General features: G+C 40.1%; 3 protein-coding genes and 2 non-coding genes across 7 annotated transcripts; 2 read left to right on the forward strand and 3 right to left on the reverse strand.

The window, feature by feature from the left end:
* Positions 1-54: 54 nt before the first annotated feature.
* ACAT2 (acetyl-CoA acetyltransferase 2) lies at positions 55-8666 on the forward strand. Its single transcript, XM_026066514.1, has 8 exons — positions 55-254; positions 1542-1723; positions 2701-2818; positions 3505-3648; positions 4724-4846; positions 5576-5730; positions 7653-7763; positions 8330-8666. Exons 2-8 carry the CDS (start codon positions 1619-1621, stop codon positions 8495-8497), a joined length of 924 nt encoding a protein of 307 aa, XP_025922299.1. The 5' UTR covers positions 55-254; positions 1542-1618; the 3' UTR covers positions 8498-8666.
* Positions 8667-8767: 101 nt separating this feature from the next.
* Positions 8768-18474, reverse strand: TCP1 (t-complex 1). The gene is made up of 12 exons (XM_026066513.1): positions 18241-18474; positions 16642-16727; positions 15668-15796; positions 14950-15047; positions 14517-14627; positions 13621-13802; positions 12631-12757; positions 12134-12309; positions 11215-11338; positions 9769-9961; positions 9287-9450; positions 8768-9063 (listed from the first exon to the last, which is right to left on the reverse strand). Exons 1-12 carry the CDS (start codon positions 18311-18313, stop codon positions 8850-8852), a joined length of 1677 nt encoding a protein of 558 aa, XP_025922298.1. The 5' UTR covers positions 18314-18474; the 3' UTR covers positions 8768-8849.
* On the reverse strand, positions 11028-11160 carry LOC112966428. The gene has a single exon (XR_003253602.1). It is a non-coding gene; the product is annotated as a small nucleolar RNA SNORA20 (small nucleolar RNA).
* LOC112966429 lies at positions 17244-17379 on the reverse strand. The gene has a single exon (XR_003253603.1). It is a non-coding gene; the product is annotated as a small nucleolar RNA SNORA29 (small nucleolar RNA).
* A 791-nt stretch (positions 18475-19265) lies between the features above and the next one.
* Positions 19266-23680, forward strand: MRPL18 (mitochondrial ribosomal protein L18). Of its 3 annotated transcripts, none has more exons than XM_026066529.1 (6): positions 19266-20355; positions 21029-21209; positions 22154-22211; positions 22350-22381; positions 22480-22714; positions 23484-23680. In XM_026066529.1, the coding sequence occupies exons 1-6, from the start codon at positions 20286-20288 to the stop codon at positions 23547-23549; spliced, it is 642 nt and encodes a 213-aa protein (XP_025922314.1). In that variant the 5' UTR covers positions 19266-20285; the 3' UTR covers positions 23550-23680. The 3 variants fall into 3 exon arrangements, with proteins under 3 accessions (XP_025922314.1, XP_025922313.1, XP_025922315.1); XM_026066528.1 differs by having other exon boundaries at positions 19576-20355; positions 23478-23680; XM_026066530.1 differs by lacking the exons at positions 22154-22211; positions 22350-22381 and having other exon boundaries at positions 19920-20355; positions 23478-23680.
* The last annotated feature ends 34 nt before the right edge of the window (positions 23681-23714 follow it).

Here is a 23714-nt window from a genome sequence, read left to right on the forward strand (position 1 = left end):
GCTCGGCCCCGCGAGCCGCTGTCGCCCCTCTTGGCTTTGCAGCCGTTTGGGGGATAGGGGCGCCCCGAAAATCACAGCGTGGCCCTAAGCCCGCGCTCGCTTTCCGGTTTTGTTGGCAGGTTCCTTCAACGGTGCCCTGTCCACGCTGCACGCCCACGAGCTGGGCGCCGCGGTCATCAGGGAGGCCCTCAAGAGGGCGAGCATCAGCCCCGAGGAGGTGTCGGAGGTGATACTCGGGCAGGTCTTGGCAGCAGGTACCGTTGTCGAGGGATTTGCAAGCGCTGAGGAGGCCGGTTTTCCAGTCGAGAAAGAAATGAAAAATAATTTTCCCTTTGATTTTAACTGATCAAATAATCTGACGATGTTTGATAGGCTTTTCTCTGTGCAGTTAAATGTCTCTTTAATGATCCCATTGAAATATCTTAGGTTCCCTGTTTAATAATGTTATTCATTAATATTGTCAAAAGCTAAAGGAAAAGAACTTGACCTACATCCCAGCCATTTTTTTATCCATGCCAGAAAAAACAGGTTGACCAAGCTGTTACTGTGTTTTTGGGGGGAAGAAAATGGAGGGGGATAGGCTGTTTTTGAAATCCAGAAAGGAGTTAACAGAGTATGTGTGAAAGTTGCAGCTTCTTTTCATTGTTACAGCATTCCTTCTCTCGTGTCATTTATGTCTTCTCTTAAATACAACATACTAAAGAAAGATGAACTCTAAGACAGAGGCCTCCACTGGTGTTTGTTCACAAGACCTACCTGCAAGATCTGTGATGCTGCTTGCTTTGAGAGAAATAACACGCATTTTGATTTCATGAAAATGCATTTAAATGGCTGTCTGTAGAAACAAAATATCGGCAGAGCCATAGGGGAGATTGTGTTTTAAAGGAAGGGGGGAAATAAAGGAAATAAATACTTTTGTATCTTATTTAAAGCTGATTCAGACTTCTGTATATTTTCAGCCTGCTGAATCATGAACTCCCTTTATCTGTGTCTTTACATACAAAAGAGCTGGCACTACTTTGGCCTGGGGAGATCAAGATGAAAAATGTTTTCTTTGAATATAGTGCTTCTATTCACTCCATCAAGATTACAAAAAAAGAATGGAAGCTTTTATGACTGTATATTTGTGGAAAGCTGTCTATTCATGACTTCCAGAAAATTTCAAAAATAAACCCTTCAGCTATTTGCAATTTAAATGGAACATTATCTTATGCATGTACAGCTGGCTAGTGCTAATTTGAAATTGAATAGACGGTGCGTTTCATCAGACCTCTGGAGTCAAAATAATGTTGCAAATATAAAGTACCTGCAGCAAGTGGCCAAAGTCCCTGGCCTTGCAAATATTGCATTAGTCTACAATATAAATGAGAGAGGTGATTGAGCTCCTATTGATAACACGCTATTGGGAACCTCTTTTATCTACCAATTAAAACCAGGAATAAGGTCTAAATTTTGGAGGAATTGAGACACCATTTGTGAAGAGTAGTGAGGTCTACATTTAGTCTTTAAGAACAAAGGAAAAATACTGCCTGTTCTTGCAGGTGCTGGTCAGAACCCTGTTCGGCAGGCAAGTGTTGGTGCAGGAATCCCTTACGCTGTGCCTGCTTGGAGCTGTCAGATGATATGTGGGTCTGGCTTGAAGGCAGTATGTCTGGCTGCTCAGTCCATATTGATGGGAGATTCCAGCATTGTGGTTGCAGGAGGCATGGAAAGCATGAGCAAGGTAAAGAAATGATCATTTGATCATGCTCTCATTTTCTGACTTACTGGGAACAAACAACATTAAGCTGTGTTAAAATTGTATTTCTAGGCTAATACCCTGAGGGCAGATTAAAAGAGTAGCTTCAGTTTCTGCACTTGGGAATGAACTTATACATGCAACAATTGGCTTTAATAACTTTTTTTTTTAAAAAAAAAAAAGCAAACTAGCTACTGAAAAGATATCATGCAAGCATGCATCACATTTAAAATCCCGTTTTAATTTTCCTCTAGCCTATAGTGATGAATGATTTGCTTGTGACAACTAGCAACAGGGTTTTTTTGTTGTTTTTTTTTTTTTTTAATGCTGCAGGAGATCCAAACAAGGAGTAACTGAGAACGTTACTCTCATGCAGACTGAATGTTCACTAAGTACTTTAAGCTTGAAAAGAAAATGAAGCACTTTCATTCCAAGGTTTTCAGTCTCAGGCCATATCAAAGGAATGGTCCTGAGCAGATGAACTAATGCCTAACAAGGAATGATTTAGAGCAGGCCAGTATGATAAGGGACCCACAGACCATATTGGCTCACAGGGCTATTTAATTTGATTTGTGGAATGAAAACATGCTGTTTGGTGATCTGTTGGCTGGGAAGTGCACAGGCCAAATGCAGCATGCCAGTTATCAGACTCCAGAGGGAGACAGATTAGACAGCTAGAGAATCTCACGTTTTGACTGGCCAACCACCCTTTTCTTAACTTGCCACAAAGCTTATTCTAGCCTGCGGTGTTTGAGAAAGGGAACTAGTTGTGCAGGGACAAGGACAGGAGAGGCATGTGTGAGGAGGACTGCAGTAAAGAAAAGTGAGCTGGGATTTGGGGTTGCTACCTGCAGCCCCAAGGTATGGGTCTGTCTCTCTGGTGGGTTGCCTGTCCAGCTGACTGTCTGTATTGTGCACTCCTGGTTTAAAAATCTAACTCCTTTCAAAACGCCTTCTTGCAGGCTCCTCATGTAATTCACATGCGAGCTGGAGTGAAAATGGGAGAGGCTGCCTTGCAGGACAGTATAATCCATGATGGCCTTACGGATGCATTTTATCAGTATCATATGGGTATAACAGGTAAGTGTTGGCAGTGCTGAAAATGAAATGGTAAATTGGGAAGGAGGGAAGAATTCACTGTTAGTAAATTTCAGAAATCTGAAGTTTCAAACAAAGGGTTTCAAGTTGTACTTAAGTTGTAGTTGTGAAGAAGAAAGCAAACCCGAATATTGAAAATTTTAAGGCATTTTCTCCTATGTGTGTATAACTAGATTTTTTTCTATCTGAGATAATAAATTGTTGATTCTGGAAAAGTACATTTTTGGAATTCCTGGCTTGTACCTCTTGGCACCTCGTATCAGAATATTTCATCCTGGATGGAGTAAACAGCCAAGTGCTTCTTCAGTCTTTGATTATAAAATAGAGTAACTTCAGAACTGTCCTTTCATCTGGAGTAGCTGTAGAGAGACCTGAACATAGTTACCCAGAGAAGCAATAACCTAGAAAAACTTGTTTTCATCTGTGTTTAACTTGATATACCCACTAGAAGGAGATCATTCACAGAGATTCCTCAAAAGAAATTATAGTAGAGAATCATAAGCAAAGAAAATGAAAGATTCATAATGAAAGCTGTTTAACAAGTTCAGCTGCTAGCTGCAGCAAATATTAAAGACTACTTTTGTGCTAGAATTTAAATTTACAATTATAGCAGTTCCTGATGGCCTGAAATTATTATTATTATAATTTGCATTTTGTTCTTATTTCAGCTGAAAATGTGGCCAATCAGTGGCAGGTTAGCAGAACGGAACAAGACCAATTTGCTGTACAGTCACAAAACAGGGCAGAGGCAGCACAGAAAGCTGGCTATTTTGCAAAAGAAATTGTTCCTGTTCTTGTACCTTCTAGAAAAGGTATGTATGAATGACAGTTAAATTTAAAGAAAAACTCGTTTGCTACTATCTGTCTGTTACAATCTACAGATGGTTTCCCAGTTACACAGCCTGTTCTGTGGGCTGAAGAGTTGCTCTCTCTTTCAACCTTCAGTGGTTATTTTTGAAATGAGAGGCAGTGTAAATGCAGAAGGTCTAAATGTAGCTCTATGCAAATACCACTACTACTACTACTACTACTACTATCTGTTTTATTGGAAATGTAATAACTTCCTGGGTAGACCACTGACTTCAGCGTAGACTCTAACCTTTAGATATAGTACCAAATTCAGTATGTTAGATTCCTGCTGCACCAAACTTGGAAGTCATGTTGATCTGGTAAAACATGCCTGCCTAGTAAAATAACACARTGACATTAACTGGGGTTAATTAAGTAGGTCAGGTATATGTAGACTCTTTCAGATGTGCAGTAAGCAAATAAATACATTATATATGCTCGTCTTTAGCTCTCTTCAGGATATAAGTAGGCCTTTTATGGCATTTGAGTCAAAGGTCTGTTTCTAGAGCAGGGAAACTCCCCAACTTCTTGTAAGGTGGTAATGCAAAAATTGAATTTTTCAAAGAGACATCAAGAACCAAATGTTTACATTTAATAGACCTTGGGAAAAAAGTTCTGGCATTAGTCCTGTTATGAACTGATGTAGAGCTTTCCTGATATCAGTTTAGATAATATTTAATGACCCTTGACTGTTCTTTGCAATGAGATCCCTACAACTATCATTTGAAAAATAACCTTTTACTTGGAAGAGAAGCTACTAGCTTAGGAACAACAAGCACAAGATCTGCTTTTATACAACTAGGCAATATTTTAGTAGTTGCTGTTTTAGAAAACCCAGCTGTTTGTCTTGCTAGAAGCAGCTGGAGGGAGCTTTAGTAAATTGCTCTAATCTGGAAGCAATCTCAGCCAGAAAGGCTTATTGGTAAAAAGGAATATGGCATATATTCCTGATCAGTCTGTTGATTGTGTCAGCTTCCTGTTCCAGACAAGTATGTGTGTGATTAGACCCTGGTCCAGGAGTAATACTCTATTTTGCAGGTCCTATAGAAGTTAAAATGGATGAACATCCTCGACATGGGAGCAACTTGGAAACAATGGCAAAGTTAAAGCCATGTTTTCTGACGGATGGAACTGGGACAGTAACAGCAGCTAATGCTTCAGGTTGGTCAATCTGGCTGAAAACAAAACAGAAGAGAATAGTAGCTGCACGTAGCTCAAAGGCCTGTGTGAGGGATTTGGCTGCAGTGTGGTTACTGCTGAATATATTTTCAGGGAATGGCAGTGTGTTTGACATCATAGGTCAAACTTGAGTGTAACATCTCCAGATGAGATGTCTTTTGTTTGCTTGCCGTCTGTGAAGCAGTGCAAGTGTTTGGAGAATAACAACAAAATTTGAGGCTGGAACAAATAGAAATGACATCTTCTCCTTCTAAAACCAGCCCTGTAGTGGTGTGTTTAATACTAAAAGTCAAGACAAAGGAAAATGTAACAATTCATGTTTGAAAATGTTATCACTGTGGACTAACTCCTGCCACAGGCAGCTTTGAAACTTCCGTATTGGTCCTTATGCTGCTTCTTCCAAAGTCTACTTAATAGAGCTGATATCCTCCTCATTCAGATTATATCTCAGTTCTTGCACTTACTGCTTTCCTGATGAAAATCACAAACATGTCACATTTCCCAAAGTATATGTATGTTACCCATTTTGAGTGTGTGTGTATATCATCGGTCAGATTCAGCTGATTTGAACAGATTCAGCTGACTTAAACCTATAAAAGTTTTGTGATTTTTGTTTTGTCTAAATTGTGAACTTACACAAGCAGAAAAAGGTACTATAATAAAAGCCATAAACCCCAGCAAATATACAGCAGCTTTTTTGTCATTCTACAGGCATAAATGATGGAGCTGCAGCTGTAGTTCTTATGAAGAAATCAGAAGCTGCTAGGAGAGGTCTTATGTCTTTGGCCCAGATTGTATCTTGGGCTCAGACAGGTTTAGATCCATCCATAATGGGAGTAGGACCCATTACAGCAATAAAGCAAGCTGTAAGTAATTATCTATCTAATTATTATTAAGAAAAAAAAAAAAGCCTTGCTTGTAATCTCTTTTCATTGACTGGCCACGACTTGATTTTTTTCTAGGTCCTAAGGAAAATTTTGTAGAAAAAAATAAGTAAGTGAAAATAAGACTTAAAAAAAGAGTATGTAAGACTTGGATTACTACTGCTACCAGGGCCTGTGGCTACTCATTGAAAACTTTTTATAGGTACATGGAGTTCAGAAAAGAAACTAGCCAAGTTTTTAGAAAGTGTTCTAGATATACTCTAAGATGCTAATGATCAAATTTTATGAACATTTATGTTACTCTGATTGGGGGATGATTTGGTCCTGCCATGAGATGATTTTTCAGTTCACTGTCTAATTGTATTTGCAATAGTACAACACTGAGAAGGATCAATGAGTGCACCTACATTAGCAAATCTGATGKTATCCTCTGTTTTTGTTTGCACTGCAAAACTTTTGGAGCATGTGACCAGGATTCCTTTCAGATGAAACTAAATGAGAAGATGCACTCCAGGACCACATCTTACATGCTCAAACCATTATTGCATCTGTTGATGCTCTCTCTTCAGTCCACAGGAGAACAATTCCAAGTTAAATTGCCTAACGCAAATAGTATGAGCTGCTTCTGTGGTGCCACACTGCTTGCTAACATAGACATAGCTTATGGCAACCCCAGCTGATTATTTTCTAACACTGCCACAAAACTGAGTGTGAAACAGCTCTTCTACAGCTGATAAGGATAAATTTGCTTTAATTAGGTGTATTGGTTCTTAGTTTTATTTACACTGTGTAAAGACATAATTTTATTCATCTCTCAAACGTGCTGGCAGTATAGAAGCCTAACCTGAACTTGGCTAACCTCTGTGGGTGTTAAAATCAGAATTGTAATGCTGAAGCTTTTTCTCATATGAGCTCAACTGTTCTTTTAAATTAAGAATGCCATAAATGTTATGGATTTTAGCATCTGTAGTTCTTGTATATAGAATACACAGTTAGTTTAAATACAGCTTGGTTTGCAATTTAATTCTATCATTTTATAGGTATTCTGAAAAAGGACACACTACTTTTCAATGTGATGTTTTAAATGTAATTGCCAAACACTTTACACCCTCTACGTAAAATCAGTTTATCACTTCAGAATTTCATAGGAGTTTCTAGTGAGAGAGTGACTAGGCGAGGCATGTTAGTATTGCAACAATATAGTAAGTTTTAAAGATGAGATTTCTTCAGAAAGGCAACAGCTTTTTGCTTCTGTGTACAGTACCTAGTACAATGGGGCTCTCATCCTTGACTTATTCTTGGATGAGATGCACCAGTCTGGCTAGCTGGTTGTGAAACACCATTGTTGCAAAAGATCCTGTTGACAAAACATTCTCATTAGATAATAACAAAGTGAGTGGAGGTTAAAAACCTAAATATGTGAAACATGCCTAAGCCTGTACCTAAGCAGGCTATTGCACCACAAAATGGATTCTCATGTGAAAACATTAAGCTTAACCATCTTTGAAAATAACTCCCTGTGAAAAGTTTTAAGTGACAAATTTCAACCTAAAGGCAGGAGAGACTGGACCAATTACATGTGACACCTACAACTAATGGTAATTTCACTGTTTCCTATATAGAAGTCTGTCTTAAGCACTGAAAATCTCTAATGGAATGAGGCTGAGTTAGACTGAGTTAGGTCTTGAGCACGTTGTACCTACTTTTCCTTAACACTGAAATTTTGTCTGTCGTCTTCAAGAATCTTGTCATAAACTATGGCTATGAGAAAACTTAGTTTCTTTTTGCTTAACCTTTCTAAAAGTGATGGGTTTAGATGAGCTGTAACTTAAATCTTATGAAAAGCTTCCTCAGGTGCTGAGAAAAGCATCGAAGAAAATAGTCTCTGCTTGTTTTGTTCACAGATTGACAAAGCTGGCTGGACTCTGGAACAAGTTGACTTGTTTGAAATTAATGAAGCCTTTGCATCACTAGCTGTTGCAATAGCAAAAGAACTGAAAGTAAATCCAGAAAAGGTAATGAGCATACTGGATATCTTAAGTAGTTTGTCTCCTATAGTTTGAAGTAATTCCCTTCTGTGCACCTTGGATGGTATTCAAAGCCAAGAGGTGACAGCAGTCCTGTTGCAATCACTTTGCCATAAGCAAAAAGGATGGGAATTGCAATAGGCATCCTTAAGCTAGTACTCTGCTGTAGTTTTGCTTTGCTAGCAGGCAAATTGTTTCCTAACAGAACAGGCTACAACGTTGTTACAGTAAACTCTGGTAACTTATGTGCTATTGTCTTCTTCCAGAGTTTAAGAAGTGCAGGTGTTACTGAATTCCCATCAACTAGCACCTGTAACATCTTCAGATAATAAAGACATATGACTAGATGGATTCTTTTCAAAAGAAAYATTCATTAGAACAGGGATGTAACAGCTGCTATATTTTTCCTTCAAGTATTACTTGAAGTATACTGGTTTGAAGTTTATTCACATTCAAGGCAAAGGGYCTACACCTAGTGAAGTCATTCATGCTGAATTAAGCAAGATAGCTAAGTGATTTCTTAACTTAACCATATGCATTGACTTCTCTTTCAGGTTAATATCCAAGGTGGGGCTATTGCTCTGGGCCACCCTCTTGGTGCCTCTGGTTGTCGCATCCTTGTTACTCTTCTACATGCAATGGAACGAACAGGTGGAAAACGTGGTGTTGCTGCTCTGTGTATAGGAGGAGGGATGGGAATAGCTATGTGCATTGAGCGATGATATTCTGTATGTGCTGATTAGCTCTTAAATAATTACAATTTACTAATAAACTGTCAAGAGGGCTACATGTGCTTTTCCCTCCAACATTAATAAACTTACTGGATTAATTTTTGCCAGTCAAATTAGTGATCATCTTGCTAACCAAGATTAGAGGTTACTACAGGCTCTCAAGCTGTTACCACAGCTAGAACTTAAGTTCTCAACACAACAGGACTAACCTCATCTTCACCATTGCTTTTGAAGACTAATTCATTCACAAGAGAAGAGCAGCAGCCTTCAACCACTTGTTTTATTAACATTTTAGTTGCAAGAATGGGAAATGTAAGTTACACAAACATAAATAAGACTTAAGTTATTCTTCAAGAGCTCCAGCGTGAACTGCATCCTCATAGCACCCTCTATCTTCTTTAGTTTCAGGGTGCAGTTTAATAAGATCATCAATTCGAAGAATAGTAATTGCAGCTTCTGTTGCAAACTTTAAGCTCTTAGTTTTGACCATGGTTGGCTCAAAGACACCAGCTTGTTTGTTATCACGAGGTTTTCCATTGACCAAGTCAAGACCAATCCTGAAAAGAAGAAATACTATCACAGGGAGAAGTTGAAATAAATTCAGGGTACAGTGTTTAACTACAATTTGGTCTCAGTAACAGAGAGTGAAGTAAATGACAGAAGAGTTCAGTGATAGTCTACATTATTCTACATGCAAATCATTGTTTCAGTAAAGTAAYAGAACAACTTTCCATCTAAAACACCAACCCACTTTACTTCAAATAGCCTATCAATACTTGCCATTTCAGATTTTTGCGATCTGGATTAACTTGAGCCTCATTATGGAATGCTCTCAGCTTTGCAACAAGATCTGTGGCATCTTGAGCAGCATTTACTGCCAATGTATTTGGAATAATCAAGAGGGACCTTGCAAATTCTGCTATTGCAAGTTGTTCACGTGATCCCTACAAAGAGGAAAGAAAATTTAAACTAACTGCTGCAATACAAGACGAAAAAATACAGCCATGATCAAGAGTGTCAATAGTAAGTAGGAGTTTTTACAGACAAAACTTATTTTAGGCCAGAGAACCACACAGTCTAAATAAGAGAGAGAGAATAATTCACATCCATCATTTTAGAGGAGCATCTTACATTCTGTAAGCTAATTATGTTTTCATGCACCACAGCACTGACTTCTGGTACAAGTATTTGAAAATTCACATTAGGATAACTCTGTCCCAGTTTAACACGTATGCATTATTACTTCTCTGAGCAAGACTTACCATGCTTGTTGCATAATTTTCAAGGTAAATTGAGAGTGCTGCCTCTACAGCACCACCACCTGGAACAACAGATTTGGATTCCAATACCCTTTTAACAACACAGAGAGCATCATGTATAGATCGTTCCATTTCATCACACATGAAGTCATTAGCTCCTCGTAAAATAATTGATGCTGAAGTACGAGCCTTTGTACTGTCAAAAAAAAAACCAAACAAAAACAAATCAGATATCAGTTAGCTAAATTGAAAAGAATATAATTAAAAATCTTCKTGCCAGTTTTTTTTTCTTTTTTAAATGAAGTTTAGTGGAGCCAAATTCTTCTAACATGTAGAAAAAAAACTTAATATTATTATGCCACATTGAAGGACCTGCACATTGTAACTTAACAAGTCAAGAGTTCTGAAATATAAGAACCTAGTTTGGGTTTTAGTATTTTAAAGAAAGCTACCTGACAAAGTATGATTGAAAAATGTCTTGCCAGTCATGTAAGTAGGGAAAAAACAGTATTAGGAAAGCTAGACACTTAATTCAGTATTTATGGTGTCAAGACACTTGGGGGATGGAAGCAAGAGCGCAAGAGACATTAAACAACCTTTATAACGCAACCTTAAGTGAGCTATGCTAGCAGTACAGTGTAAGCAGCTGCTTAACTGCACAGGTGCCACAGTCAAAATAGTTCACCCTGACACAGCTGAAAAATGAGACTACAGGAGGTTGAATATTAAAAAGTGATATCAAAGCAATGAAAGAGTTAATATGCAGGAGTCTTCAGGTTAAACAAACTTGATACTCCAAGTGTTCAGATACCAGACAGCATTGGCATACTAAAACCTTTAAAGAAAAATACAGTGTGCAGAGAGAGTTAGTAATTGTTGCTCTTCTTACCCATTAAAAAAAATAATAATAATAATAATCAATATTGACTTCATTTGACACAACCAAGCAGATAATTAATGCAATGAAACCAGCACAAACCACTTTCTTCTACTTTCTTCCTGGATGAGATTCAGCCTACATCTCCCTAGTCATATTATTCAGATGGTATTTATTTCCCTTTATCGCCTGTAAAGGGAATCCAAAAGGACCATACTGCTAAAAGAAAGTGATGTGAATGCTGTAATAATGAGTCTCTATCAATTTAATAGAATTTTACTGTACATTATTTAGAGAAAAAGATTTTTTTATTTGCAAACACAAAATTTTATTTAAAGCCCATAGAGCAATCTGACTGATAGATACGTTATGGTTGGTGACAGAGAGCTGTCCAGCCCCAGCAAAAGAGATGAAACACTGGTACTTTCATCTCTAATTTGCAGTGGACTTGTACAGTCTTTCCCATGCGTATAACTACTCATACCACTGAGATAGCATGGAAGCAAATAAATGGGATTTTATCTCCAAACTTAATAGACATTGTACGCAAAACTGAGTAAAGAGGTTCTTACTTCTTGATTAAAATCAGCTCATCGTCACAGACTCTCTCCTGAATCACCTCTTCTGCCTGTCCCAACATTAGTGCCTCAAAACTCTCCTCACCTTCAAGGTTGGCAAGGGTTGAACATATGGTTGCTTAAAAATAAATAAATAAATAAATAATAATAAATTAACAATCAGTTCCAGCACATTCTTTGCCAGCTTCAGGCATACAGGAAGAAAAACAAAACCAGAAAAGCACCATAAGCAGATTTTCTTAAATCAAAGAACACTTCTAACTCGCAGGTAGAAATTCAGTTTTCTGCAGTTTATAATCAGTATTGCCATTCTTAGTTAACTTCTACTATTTTTCCACAACTATTACAAGTTCCTGTGCTTTACTATAATGAAAATGCTTTCTTGCAAATTTGAAAATTGTTTTATCAGAAAATTATGAACAGCACAGGAAGTGACTGATAAAATCTGTCTGGGACCAGAATTTTTTTTCAATATGTATTTAATGTTTTAAGAATTCATGGTTTGCCTTGAACTATCTGTACAAGGTATGTAACACAATAAAAGTTAACTCTCCATAAACACAGGTAAACAAAGACTTGTGAACTAATACAGACTCTGGTTCCTACTCCCTCCAGAAGGGAGTCTTYCCAGTGCAAGGCAGTCTTTCTTCCCACTGTACATCTTCAGCAATCAACTCCTACCGCACCCACCTACTTTGACAGAATACTGACTTAAAAACAACAGTGAAATTAAAACCTAACAAGAGTAGCTCACCTCTACTCATCCTCTTCCTGCAATTCCCTAAATGCAAATGCTGCAGTGGCTTGCATGTTAAGAAACCATATTAAGAAAATCAGTTACCAATACCCTAACAGCAGCTAATGCTTATGCAGCTTATGCATAAAATTATTATTAAGATTCATACATACATACCTCCTGATGCCTTTGCAATGCGCTTAAGATCCTTTTTTACAACTCTGCGTACTGCCATAGCGCCAGCATCAACAAAGTATTTCAGACACATATCATCAATGCCTCCAGTGGTTAGAATAACATTGGCACCAGTGGCCAGAATCTTCTGGATCCTTTCTTTTGTGATATCTGACTCTCTGCAAGGACAATGTCGAAGCTGTAMAAATGGATTTAAAATCCTGCAATCACATTCTTTAACCAATTTTCTGAAACCTTACTGCAAAACTGCAAGGAGAGAAAACTATTACACAAAGGGAAGTGGATTTCTCTGAAATTGACTGAGTTCTAGTCCCGCGTCCAAAATTGAAGTCTTTTATAATTAGTATCTACTATTACCAAGAAGCATTAACATTTAAAACTTTTACTTCTTGTGCTCAATCAAAAGTACAAGCCACCTGAACAGAGGAGACCAAAACAAGCCTGTGAAACCCCACTGAGTCATTTAAGCTTCCACATACCTCTGCCTTATCTGATCCAGCTTCTCAGGGTCCGAGATAACAACCTGAACACCAAGCTTCATTTTTGCTTTCTGCAGGCTGAAGTCAAGGCATGCAATCTTTGCATTAACTATTCTCTTGGTCATACCTGGGGGGAGAGAGTAAGAAAGGAAAAAGATCTTGTGAAACTGAGTTAACAGAAAAAATTTAAATTAGCATTAGAAAACAAAACTAGTATTATTTTTGTATTTTATATTTTTATTTTGTCTTCTCCAATTTTGCACTAGTACAGACAAATACTAGCAAAAAAAACTTTGGAAGAGATAAAATACCTTTCAGAATCCTACTAAAACATTAGTTACTTTTTTATAACCCCCCCCAGCCCCTCAAAAGAGGATGACCATGAAAGGCTGACCCATCACTGTCACATCCTTGAAGTTACCTAATCACAACATAACTCTGCTAAACATACTGTTTCTCTATAAACTTGACAGTGGCTCCCACAAGGGAGGTACTGATGTTCCAGAAGAAGATCGCAGCGTTACCTTGCTGATGTTGAACACAGAAACTGCTTCTGATGGAAGTTCTGCCTTGCAGCCAGCCACATGGATATTCTTGGTGTGACAGATCAACAGGAGCAGCAAAGGCTTTGTTTTTTTAAATAAAACCCCTATACTACTATATTAAATGCCAAATCCCTGTAAAATTTTGTTGTGCTTTGACATGCAGTGTAATGAAGCTTCATTACATTATTCATCACACAATGTAACAAAGCTTCTACACCAACAAAAGATCAGTTACAGTTACTCGCCAACTTCACAGACCACTAACTAGCTGGCAGAACCTAGCTTGGGAGCTACTGGTGAAGTTAAAGCTTTTTTTGTTTACTTGCTCTGGAATTGAGAGCTCATGTGACTTTTGCAACTAACAGAGTCAGTAGGAAGATCCATGCAAAAAGACTAAAAGGACTAGATTCACACAAAAGCTTTATGAAACATAGCATGTTCTTACCCTGTGAGCCCACCACGCAGTTCAGAGCGTAACCATTCACAAGAATACTTTCTTTTTGGCTGCGTCCGTGTGCCTTCAAAACATTAACTGAGTTGACTGGATACCGAGCCTGACCCTTCTGGTCTGTGTATTTAACTGCCAGAGCAGCATCCACCACCATACTGGCAAAGAAATCACCATCACTAAAATGCTGTTAAGGCTAAACTTAAGAAGAAAACCAGTATTACACACTTTAAAAAAAAAAAAAAAATCATCACACTGACAGTGCCTGGACTAAGAATCAAAAATTGCTTCCATAAAAAAAATCTCCAGAAAGCTATGGAAGTTTTAGTTTTCCTTCACAATATACTTTACCATTCCTTTAAAGGAATGAATAATTTTTAAAGGTGAAAAACTGATGTGAAAATTAAGACAGGCTAGTGTGATGCAACTGCTTGTATTTTACCTACCTTGTGTTCCTTAACAAAAATACCTATGCTATGGTTAATCTGCATTCACTTTTTAGCATAGGGGCTTAAAATAAAGGTTCTTGTGAGACTACCAAGTAAAATGCAACCTTCCTTCCTCTATTTTCACTCCCCACGTACTTGATTTCTGTAATGCATTCTTCTGTTCACACAATTCCTTTGCCAGTGTCACTAACATGCAATGTAGTAAGGAAACAATCAATCCACTATTAAAGCTATTATGGCATGCATTTCTATCCAGGTTTAAATAGTTTGGAAAAGTCTGAACACATTTTCCCTTGCCAGACTTTGATCTCTGCAAAATGTCCTTCACAACCCCATCATAAAATGATAGACTATTCCCATCCATAGGAACTGCTGCAAGCCTAGCTACTCAAGCTCTCCAGACAACCATTCTTCTTTAAATAACTTGATCAAGTTAAAGGATACATTCCTATTATTTTGGAGGACATTGATGTTTTAGCAGCATTAATTAGGCACTCTCTGCCCAATTCATCTGTGTTAATAATAAGATTTTCATTGATGTAGCGAACTGCTTCCCTGTAGAATAAAAACAAGTATTGTTAAAGAAAACCACTCCCACAAAAGATGAAAATTTTGCATGTTATCAGGTCTTCTAAACGTTACCTCAACATAGGAATGAAATCAGTTCATCCTCTAATATAGTGAAAATGACATTTTTATGTAAGAATACAGAAGTTCAACATTGAAGATACAAAGAAAATAAACACAGCCACTCTGAATTAATACAGACTCCACAGATCACTCATAAATAAAGAGCTAAACAAAAAATATGCACTCATGGTACTTAAAAAAAAAAAAAAAAAAAAAGGAGTACACTTCAATTGTATTAGATTCTTACTTGCAAGCAAGTCGATATCCACCAATAATGGAGGTAGGATGAATTTTCTGTTTGACTAGTTCATCTGCATTTTTTAGAAGTTCTGCAGCAATAATTACCTGTTTAAAATACAAACACTAAATACACGTGTTCCATACAAGCAAAATAAGTACTTGTTACCACTGAGTGGAAAGTAGAATTATGAAGGGTTGTCCAACGTATACTCAGTGGAAAAAAATACTTGCAACTTGATACTGCAAGTAGCTTCCAACCTCAGGAAAAAGTCACCTGATTTTTTCCTTTCTTTTTCATCAACTATTTAATGGCTCAAAACATATGACAAGTCTCAGGCAAGTTTTTACTACTTAACATCCTTATTTATTAGCCCAACTACCTTTTGATTTCTTTTACCGATTAAAAGTTCAGAACATCAATTAAGAGTCTACCCTCAATCTTCAAGAATGGAAGACATGAATAGTGGAACTGCATTGAGTGAAGTCCATTTTGGAGCACCAGTTAAATGGAAATAGTATGGGAAACTAGCATCCCTAAAACACCAAAGTAAGATTTCTTTATTCCATGATCTGCTTTATAAAATCTCTTTGTATTCAGACAAGACTTTTTTCATTCTATAAGGTTAATCCCCATTGCATCGATTCATAATGGATAAATCAAAAGCTGCATTTTTGTCATGAAACATGGACTTTTGGCATATCTGCATGTAAAACTTTATACATACCACTGAAGTGGTCCCATCTCCAACTTCTTTGTCTTGCAGGTCTGCCAGCTCACAAAGAACTTTTGCAGCAGGATGTTCTACTTCTAGCAGTTTCAGAATGGTTGCACCATCATTAGTAATGGTCACATCCTAATTTTCAGGAGTCAAATGTTAATATTAAGTTTATTTCTATTATGTTAATACTAAGTTTATTTCTATTCTATTTATGAAACACCAGTTTCACAATACTTGTAAATAAAAACAGGAGATAATTATTCTTTGTGAAAAGCCATATTACAACCAATTATACCTAATCTTACTCCTTTTTTTTTTTAATCAGGAATCCCATTCTACAGACAGAGATGTTATTAGTATAGAATTTACACTCCCCCACACTATCAGGAAAGTCTTTATCTTACAGAAAAAAAGGTTCTTTAACGGAAACTCATCTACCTTTTTGCACATAATAGTTTGATTCCATACTGCATAGCAAATATCCTTTAATATAGCATTTTAAGAGAATGCACTGCTTTGACTTTCAAAAATACTTTAACAGACTGTAAAGTTGGCATTAAAACAGACTTTAAAATGGTGATGGGTTTATTCAAATTCATTCAATTATGTTACTTCTCTTCCTGCAGCAATCCAGGTATACAAATCAACACCACTATGAGGCCTGACTTTAACAGTAGTATTCATTCCTATGAATTTGACCAACATTACTAAGTACTGACAAACACTTATATAAAAAAAGGAGTCAATTTTAATATAATAATTTAGTACGTTAAATTACAATAAAATAATGTAACACAAATTACATGAGAGCTAGTATGCTCACTTTCATTACAGTTGTCCATTCCCTCCCCCCCTGCCCCCAGCACCATGGAAAGAATATGTATGCGCACATTAAACCTGTGACATACTTTAAGTGAAAACATTCCTATTCAGATACACAAGTCCTCCTGGCACTTTTTACTTAAAGAAAGATTACTTACTCCAATATCATCCACCAACATCTTATCCAGACCAACTGGCCCAAGAGAACTCTTCACAATGTTGGCAATAGCAGATGCAGCAGTAACTGCATAAATGAAATAAAACAGGTTATATCCTTCCAATTTTAGGGGGACTCAGGCTTACAAAACAATGTGGCAGGAACCCACATTTCAGAAAACTGAAATAAAGTAACCTAATTTAGAATTAGGTTTCAGCAAAGCTTTGTAGTGACTTGCTGCTACTGAAGAGTACAATCTGTACCACTCCTCACTTTTCCCTCCAAATTCTGCTCACTAACCTGACGTAAGCAACTTCTCAGAAAAAGAATTGTTTTCTCTTGGGTTATAATATGAATGGAGGACACTACAAAGRTCTAAAGAGCACTGGGGGTAGCTTTGTAGAGGTTGGTTGCACAGCTTCTTTGGGCAGCAGCAAGCCATGACGTGAAACTTCACCCTCATTTAGCCCCCAGCTCCACAAAGAAAGAAGCACATTCAAGTGGCCAGATACGGAACAATGGTATAACCATATATGAACTAGCAACACATCTTTTTACCCTGATCAGGCCTGTGACTAAAACAAAACGCTTATCTGGCCTGTTTAAATGATGTTCTGCCAACTTCATATAGGAAAAAGATACAATCAACCTTTTCCTTCAGACCGTGGCAAGTTTTTCTCTATCCCACAAGCATAGCCACTTAATCTAGAAATTGAAAAAGTGGTAGCATAATGGGAATAGTTTATTTTGAACTTTAAATGATATAACTATTTCTCTTGCTCTGAATGAGCAATTTGCAACTTTCTGAAAACATATATCCCCAATACCATCAAGCTTGTCACTATCAGATTACCTCTTAGCCATAGACCACGGAATCTTCATCTTGAAGGTTCTAAGTTATAAAAACTGCATCAAACTCTCACAATGATCAAAAGATAAGTCTTCAGCTACTTCTGTCATTTACCTAGTCAAGAACTACTCTGAGAACCATCTCAGAATTTGCAGCCTTACTCTAAGATTTGGTTTAAAGCCCTGAGAAACGTGAGATGTTTTTAAGAACTAGAATAATGGCAACACACTTATCTCGAGAGGGGTCCCCACCCCCCCCAAAGCAGATTATTTCCCTGTGCTGTGGAGCAGTAAAGGTCCCCACCCGCAGGCCTTGACAGTTTCCCGGGGACGCGGGCCGCAGCTCGGCCCCGCGAAGGGCGGAACAAGACGTCGGTCTGCAACCAGCAACCGCCGCCGTCCCAGGGTGCTAAGGGAAGAAGAGGGGACCGAGATCGCCTCTCCGCGGAGCGGGAGGAGTCCGGACACTCGGAAGCGGCGCCGGGACTGCGCTGGCCCCGGGTGCCTGACCGAGGCCCGCGCTGAGCCCGAGGAAGGAGCGATGYCGCCCCTCCCCACAGAGGGCAGACCCATCCCAACGGCCCCAGCGGCTCGCGCCACCGCCGCCCTCCGACCCGCGGCCCCACGGCGAGGCTCGCCCGCTCGGTAGGCGGGGAAGCACACGGCAGCGCCCACGGCGGCGCCATGTTGCCTCCTTTCTGCCCCCCCCCCCGCACTCGTCAAGTCTCTGCCCGCGGCCACGGGCCGCTACCGTTTTGCGTGCGGATCGCGTCGCCGCTGGTGCGCTCGCCGAACACGGCCAGGGGCCCCTCCATCGCCGCCATCTTCCCGCTGGGCCGCGCCACCAGACACAGAGGGAGCCGCAGCGCGCGGGGTTCCAAGATCGCCGCAGGACCGCAAAGAACGACGGTTACCACAACCCCASCCACCCCTGGGAGCTCACGGGGAAAGGCGAGGCGCCTGCCAGTGGGGGGGCGGGGCCACGCCCTGTCCGCCCAATCCAGCGGCGTGCCCCGCCCCGCCCTAACGATGCCTCCAGTCGCGATTGGCCCCTGTCGCTGTCAGAGACGCCATGGTGGGGGAGGGGCAGTAAGCGAGGGGCATTGGGCAGTTCCAGGAGGTTCTAGAAGCCGACGCGGCTCGGGCGTGCGCGCTAGTCCCTTTCCCCCCTCCCCCTTCCCCGGAGCGGGATGGCTGCAGGGGGTGGGCGGTGCGGCGGGCTGCGCTGCGGCTGACGCGTGCTTCGCCTCAGGGTTGTTATCAAAAGGCCCAGACAAGAAAGAGTCTCAAAGGGGAGGGGGGAATGGGGGAACTGTTACCAGCTCGGACAAGAAGGAGTCTCAACAGGAGCCTCAGACAAACATACCCAAGGACACCGGTGCAGCTGGGAATGGTACATCCTGAGAAAGTACAGATAAACCAGCAGAAGCCAGTGGGAACCAAGGTTAAGAACAAGACAGCTTTTCTCAAACAAGGAAGCAGGCCAAGTTGAGACCATGTATAGAAAAGTAGAGCAAAGTTCATGGCAAGACGCTGAGTGACACCTCTTCTGCCACCACTAGGGACCCCCAGAGACTCAGACCGCATGCGTAATGATTATGTAAATGTAGTAATTAGTTCTAGGAAATATAATGAATGTGTATAATTATTCCTGGAATTTTAATGCATATGCATAGGATAGAGCAATATAAACTTTAGATGATGCGACACACGGTGTGCACGTTGGGTGGAACTATCCCCCGTGTACCCGGCGCCGTAATAAAGAGAATGCCTGCTTCTTAATGCTACATTGACGTTAAGGAGTTTTGCTCCCGATTTCGGTGACAGGATCAGCTCGTCCTGCCGGGCTCCGGGTCCCCACAGAAGTTGTAGGGACCTGCCAGAAGCTCGTGATAACTCTACAGCAGCGGAAGAGCAGTGCCCCTTTATCTCCCGTACTGCGTTGCCCGCTCCAGCCCCAGTTCGGGCGGGAGACTGGCTTTTGTTCCTTCRGCGTTTCATTAATACCGACAAACTCCTAAAGCTGCCAGGTCCAGCCTGCAGCACAGGAGACCCACTTAATTTTCTTTTTTAAGAGCGGTACACAATTTTCCCAGCGGCTTTAGTCGCCATTTTCCAGTGTTGATAAATGCTGGAAAACGATCCAAATCCGCATCCCTTTCTTGTCAAATCTGCATGTATTACGCATTTTAGATTTCAACGGGAAACAAGYTCCTGTGCTACAGTTTGATATTTTCTTAGACTCAATTACAGGAACCTTAGCTCTGGTCTGTAGCTATTAATAATATCTAAGGGCCTTTTCACACCCTTTCGTCAATACTATTATAAACTGTTACCTCGCACTGTAACGCTATTTATCATCTTTCTGATTATAACTACAAAAAGTTTTGGGAGGCTTTTGTAGACCTAGCATTTTCTAGACGTGGGATAAAATTATGAAAGCCTGGGATGACGAGTCTGGCGCCTGGTGAAGCGATGCATTATCTCAGGGATTTGTTTCTCCAGATAGCCATTTGAAGGATGTTCTCCACACTTGCACGCATCTCCCTACCCACCCCCAAGACGGCCGCTACGAGCGTTAGCTAGGCGCTTCCCGCACCCCGCCCCCTTTCCCGCGCCGCCGCGACCGTCACATGGCTTTGGCGCTTCCGCGTGACATCATCAAGTACGGGCGAAAGTCCTCTCGAGGTCGGCTTCCGGGGGAAGGTGCCTGCCTCACCCAAGATGGCAGCGCTCAGGTGTCTCTGACCAGGGGGACGTGACTGCCGCCCGCTGCTGTCGCGGTCCCGGCTCCTCATGGCGCTGAGGAGCCGGAGCTGTGTTCTCCTCGGGACCGCGGCCGGGCGGCTGCAGACACGCGCGGCAGGTAAGGTCAGCCCCGGTGCTGGGCGAGGCGGGATGCCCCGGTGAGGCTGCCTCTCCGCGCGCAGGCTCCGGTTCCTGCCGTGCTCCCGGCCTGCGCCCGTAGCGCCCGTTGGGGCTGTTATGGGTCGGGGTGGGGGCTGGCCAGAGGGTCGGGGGTTGGTGGTAAGGGAARGACCCTGGCTGTCACCCTGGTGAGGGCTTCCTGCTGCCTTTCTGTATCGAAGAGTTGTGTAGCAGGGATACTTTGACAGCCCGACGCAGCAGCTTAACAGCAGATTCGTGTTCATGCAAATTAGTGCCAGGTAAGCCGGGTGGGGTGTAGGATTTTTAATATTGTTTGTTATTTGATAGTACAGTCATTAGTTGCTTGTGCAATTCTCTCTGATTATTTTCTAAAGTTTTCATTTTAGGGATTTTCTAGTTATGCTTAAATTAATATTATAATAGTGAGTCTTGAACCACAGTTGAAATGTTATGTACTTTTTAGCTTACAATCCACCCCACGAACTGGAGAAAGAGGTTGAGCTCTGGTAACAATCTATTTGGTGTTTAAAAAAAACAAAATTAACATTGCTCTGCAACCTTACAGGCTCTTTTGTTCTATATTGTATTCATACTACTGTTTGCACTACATGTATTTTTAAATGTCAGAGTTTTTTCTGCTTTTTCTCAAGGTCTTCGTTTTGCATCAACTACAGCCAGCCTCAAAACTGAGAGTGAGGTGGACACGAGGGAAAATGAGATTGTTGCCCCTGACTTCACTAACAGGAACCCTCGGAATCTGGAGCAGCTGGCCCTGGCTAGAAAGGAGCGTGGCTGGAAGACGACTTGGCCAAAGCGAGAGTTCTGGCATAGGTGAGTTGGAAAGCCACCACTAAAAATGAAGACTCCAAAAGATTTAAAATATATCAGCAGGTATTTCTACAAAATGCACCTTTCTGAATCAGTTGTCCTCTTATTTCTGTCCTTAATTTACAGGTATCTTTCGTATTCAGAAAACAGTTGCCTATCATCACATTAAAGTTAGTGTATGTGTTTGCTATCTTTCTAACTACTGTTAAGGTAGCAGGCATTACGGAACTACTGTTTAACTTACAATTTTCCTAGTTCTATGCCTGTTCTGACCATGTATTATTGTTTTATTTGAGGCACAAAAATAGCTTGTTTTTTAGAAAACAATGATCACTTGTTCTCTGGAAAATAAGTTCCTTTTAAGTTGGCCAATCAAAATCATTATTTATTCTTGAGAGGAGAATCCCATCCAGTTTGTTCATATCTGAAAATCTGATTTTGTCTGAAAGAGCAATAGAAAACAGTTACTAGTAATAATCTGTGGTTACATATTATGGCTTGGCAGTACTGCTTAAGCACTTACTGCTCCTGACAATGTTACGTGCTGTGTAAGCTGAAGTATTTAAGAGACTCTATAACAAACTTAAAGTTATTTTTCAGCTGGAGCAGTTCCCTGATCTAGTTTACAAGCACCTGTACCAGTACAGTGCAAGGTTTGGAATGACTGCTGATTTGGGACAACGTAGGACTGTGCACCTGAGTAATTGCTGAAAMGTTGCTTTTGGAATTTCACTCTGTTGAACTACTAAAGTGTTACAATATGAGAGCTGTGGCTTTAAAACATCATCCATAGCAGTCTATTTAGACTTTATACAGGCAGAAAAAAATTGTCACCTTTTCTTAATGTGACAGCACTGAATAAAAATGTGTTATCTTTTTCACTAGCCATAATTTAAAAGCTTTAAATGTTTCAGAAGTTTTAATCAGAACTCTGGTTACCTGTCTAGACTGCTGTTACTTGCCTGCCTGCCCTCCGCTGTATTCTCAGTAGCTGTTCAACCTGTCGTAAGTGTGCACCAAAGCCTGAGTCAAAAATTCACACCTGAAATAGCTTCAAGTCCTGTTTTATGTCCTAATAAAAGGAAACAAAACCCCAGATAATAAAAGCAATACAAAAATTCATTATTATTGTTATTATTACAGTTGTTTCAGTGCATTCAGTTCTGTTTCATAAGGTGAGTCACATATAACCTGTACTTAAGCACTTAATGGTTTTCTCTCTTCAGATCTGGAAAACACCTCCTATCCCATGATATTTCTTTCCTTTATCCAGATTACGGCTTGAGCGGACACAGCATTACGTAGAAGCCTTTGTTGAGTGCTGTAATGGGGATGTTGTAGTATCTGCCTCTACCCGAGAGTGGGCCATAAAGAGACACCTGTACAGCCCTAAAGGAGTAACAGCATGCAAAAACCTTGGCCATGTAATGGCACAACGCTGTTTGGAAGCAGGAATCAATTTTGTGAACTTTAAAGCAATTATCCCCTGGGAGCATCGTTGTGACTCGGCAAGTATCTATCTCCTTAAAATTGTTTTGCTCTTTTTCCTTTTAAATGTTAAATTTGCTCTTCTTGAACATCAGTGTTATGTAGCTTGACAAATCCCTCCTTGCAACAGTCAAAAGGGTAACTGTCAAGCTGCAATTCCTATTATGTTTTAGTGAGGCTGTTAACCTCTGCCTCTCTGCATAACAGTTCCCAAATGGTATTTCTGTGCTGATTGCTTTTTTTTTTTCTTGTGTGGGATGTAGCATAACCAAGAGATATGCAGTGAAGTCACTTTTTCCAAAAACTCTTTTGAAAAGTATCAAGTTTTTAAACAGATAACTTCTAATTTTCAATTAATCTCCATTACACTCTAAATTGTACAGAAAGTGTGAGTGAGCATAAGAGCACAAAACGGTTGGCCTGGGTCAGACAATGGTCCACCTAACAGTTTCCTGCTTACATCAGTGACCAATAAGTGATACATAGGGAAGAATATATGAATAAATCTATGCATACAGCTGTCCTTCTGACCTCCATTTCCAACAACTTGCAGCTTCAGACTTCCAGATAATTATACTACCCTCCCCATCAAGAAAAAAGTTTTATACCTGGGTATATCTGATGCAGGAAGGAGCTGAGGCACGGGGAAATGCATGTGACAGTCTGTTTTTAGGATATATCCCATCCAATGGTACATATTCAGGTATTCATTCATATTTCTCTCTCTCTCTCTCTCTCTCTCTCTCTCTCTCTCTTTTTTTTCCTTTTAATCTTTCAAACAAGATTCAGGAATTTGAAAAAGCTATGAAGGAGGGTGGTGTTGTTCTGTATGAGCCACGAAGAATCTATGGATAAAACGGAGACTGTCAGGAAAACTTGCCAAGGAACAACAATCACCTGTTTAGGTGTGTGTGCAGGCACGGTGAAGGTCCAGAGCTGGAGCAACTTGGAGCATGGCATCTTATAATAAAATATTTTTAAATGGACAGAAGTGTGTCTTATTCTTGATTCTAAAATTAT

This window comes from Apteryx rowi, unplaced genomic scaffold, assembly GCF_003343035.1.
Source record: "Apteryx rowi isolate R43461 unplaced genomic scaffold, aptRow1 scaffold_241, whole genome shotgun sequence".
In the NCBI taxonomy this organism is placed as follows: Eukaryota; Metazoa; Chordata; class Aves; order Apterygiformes; family Apterygidae; genus Apteryx; species Apteryx rowi.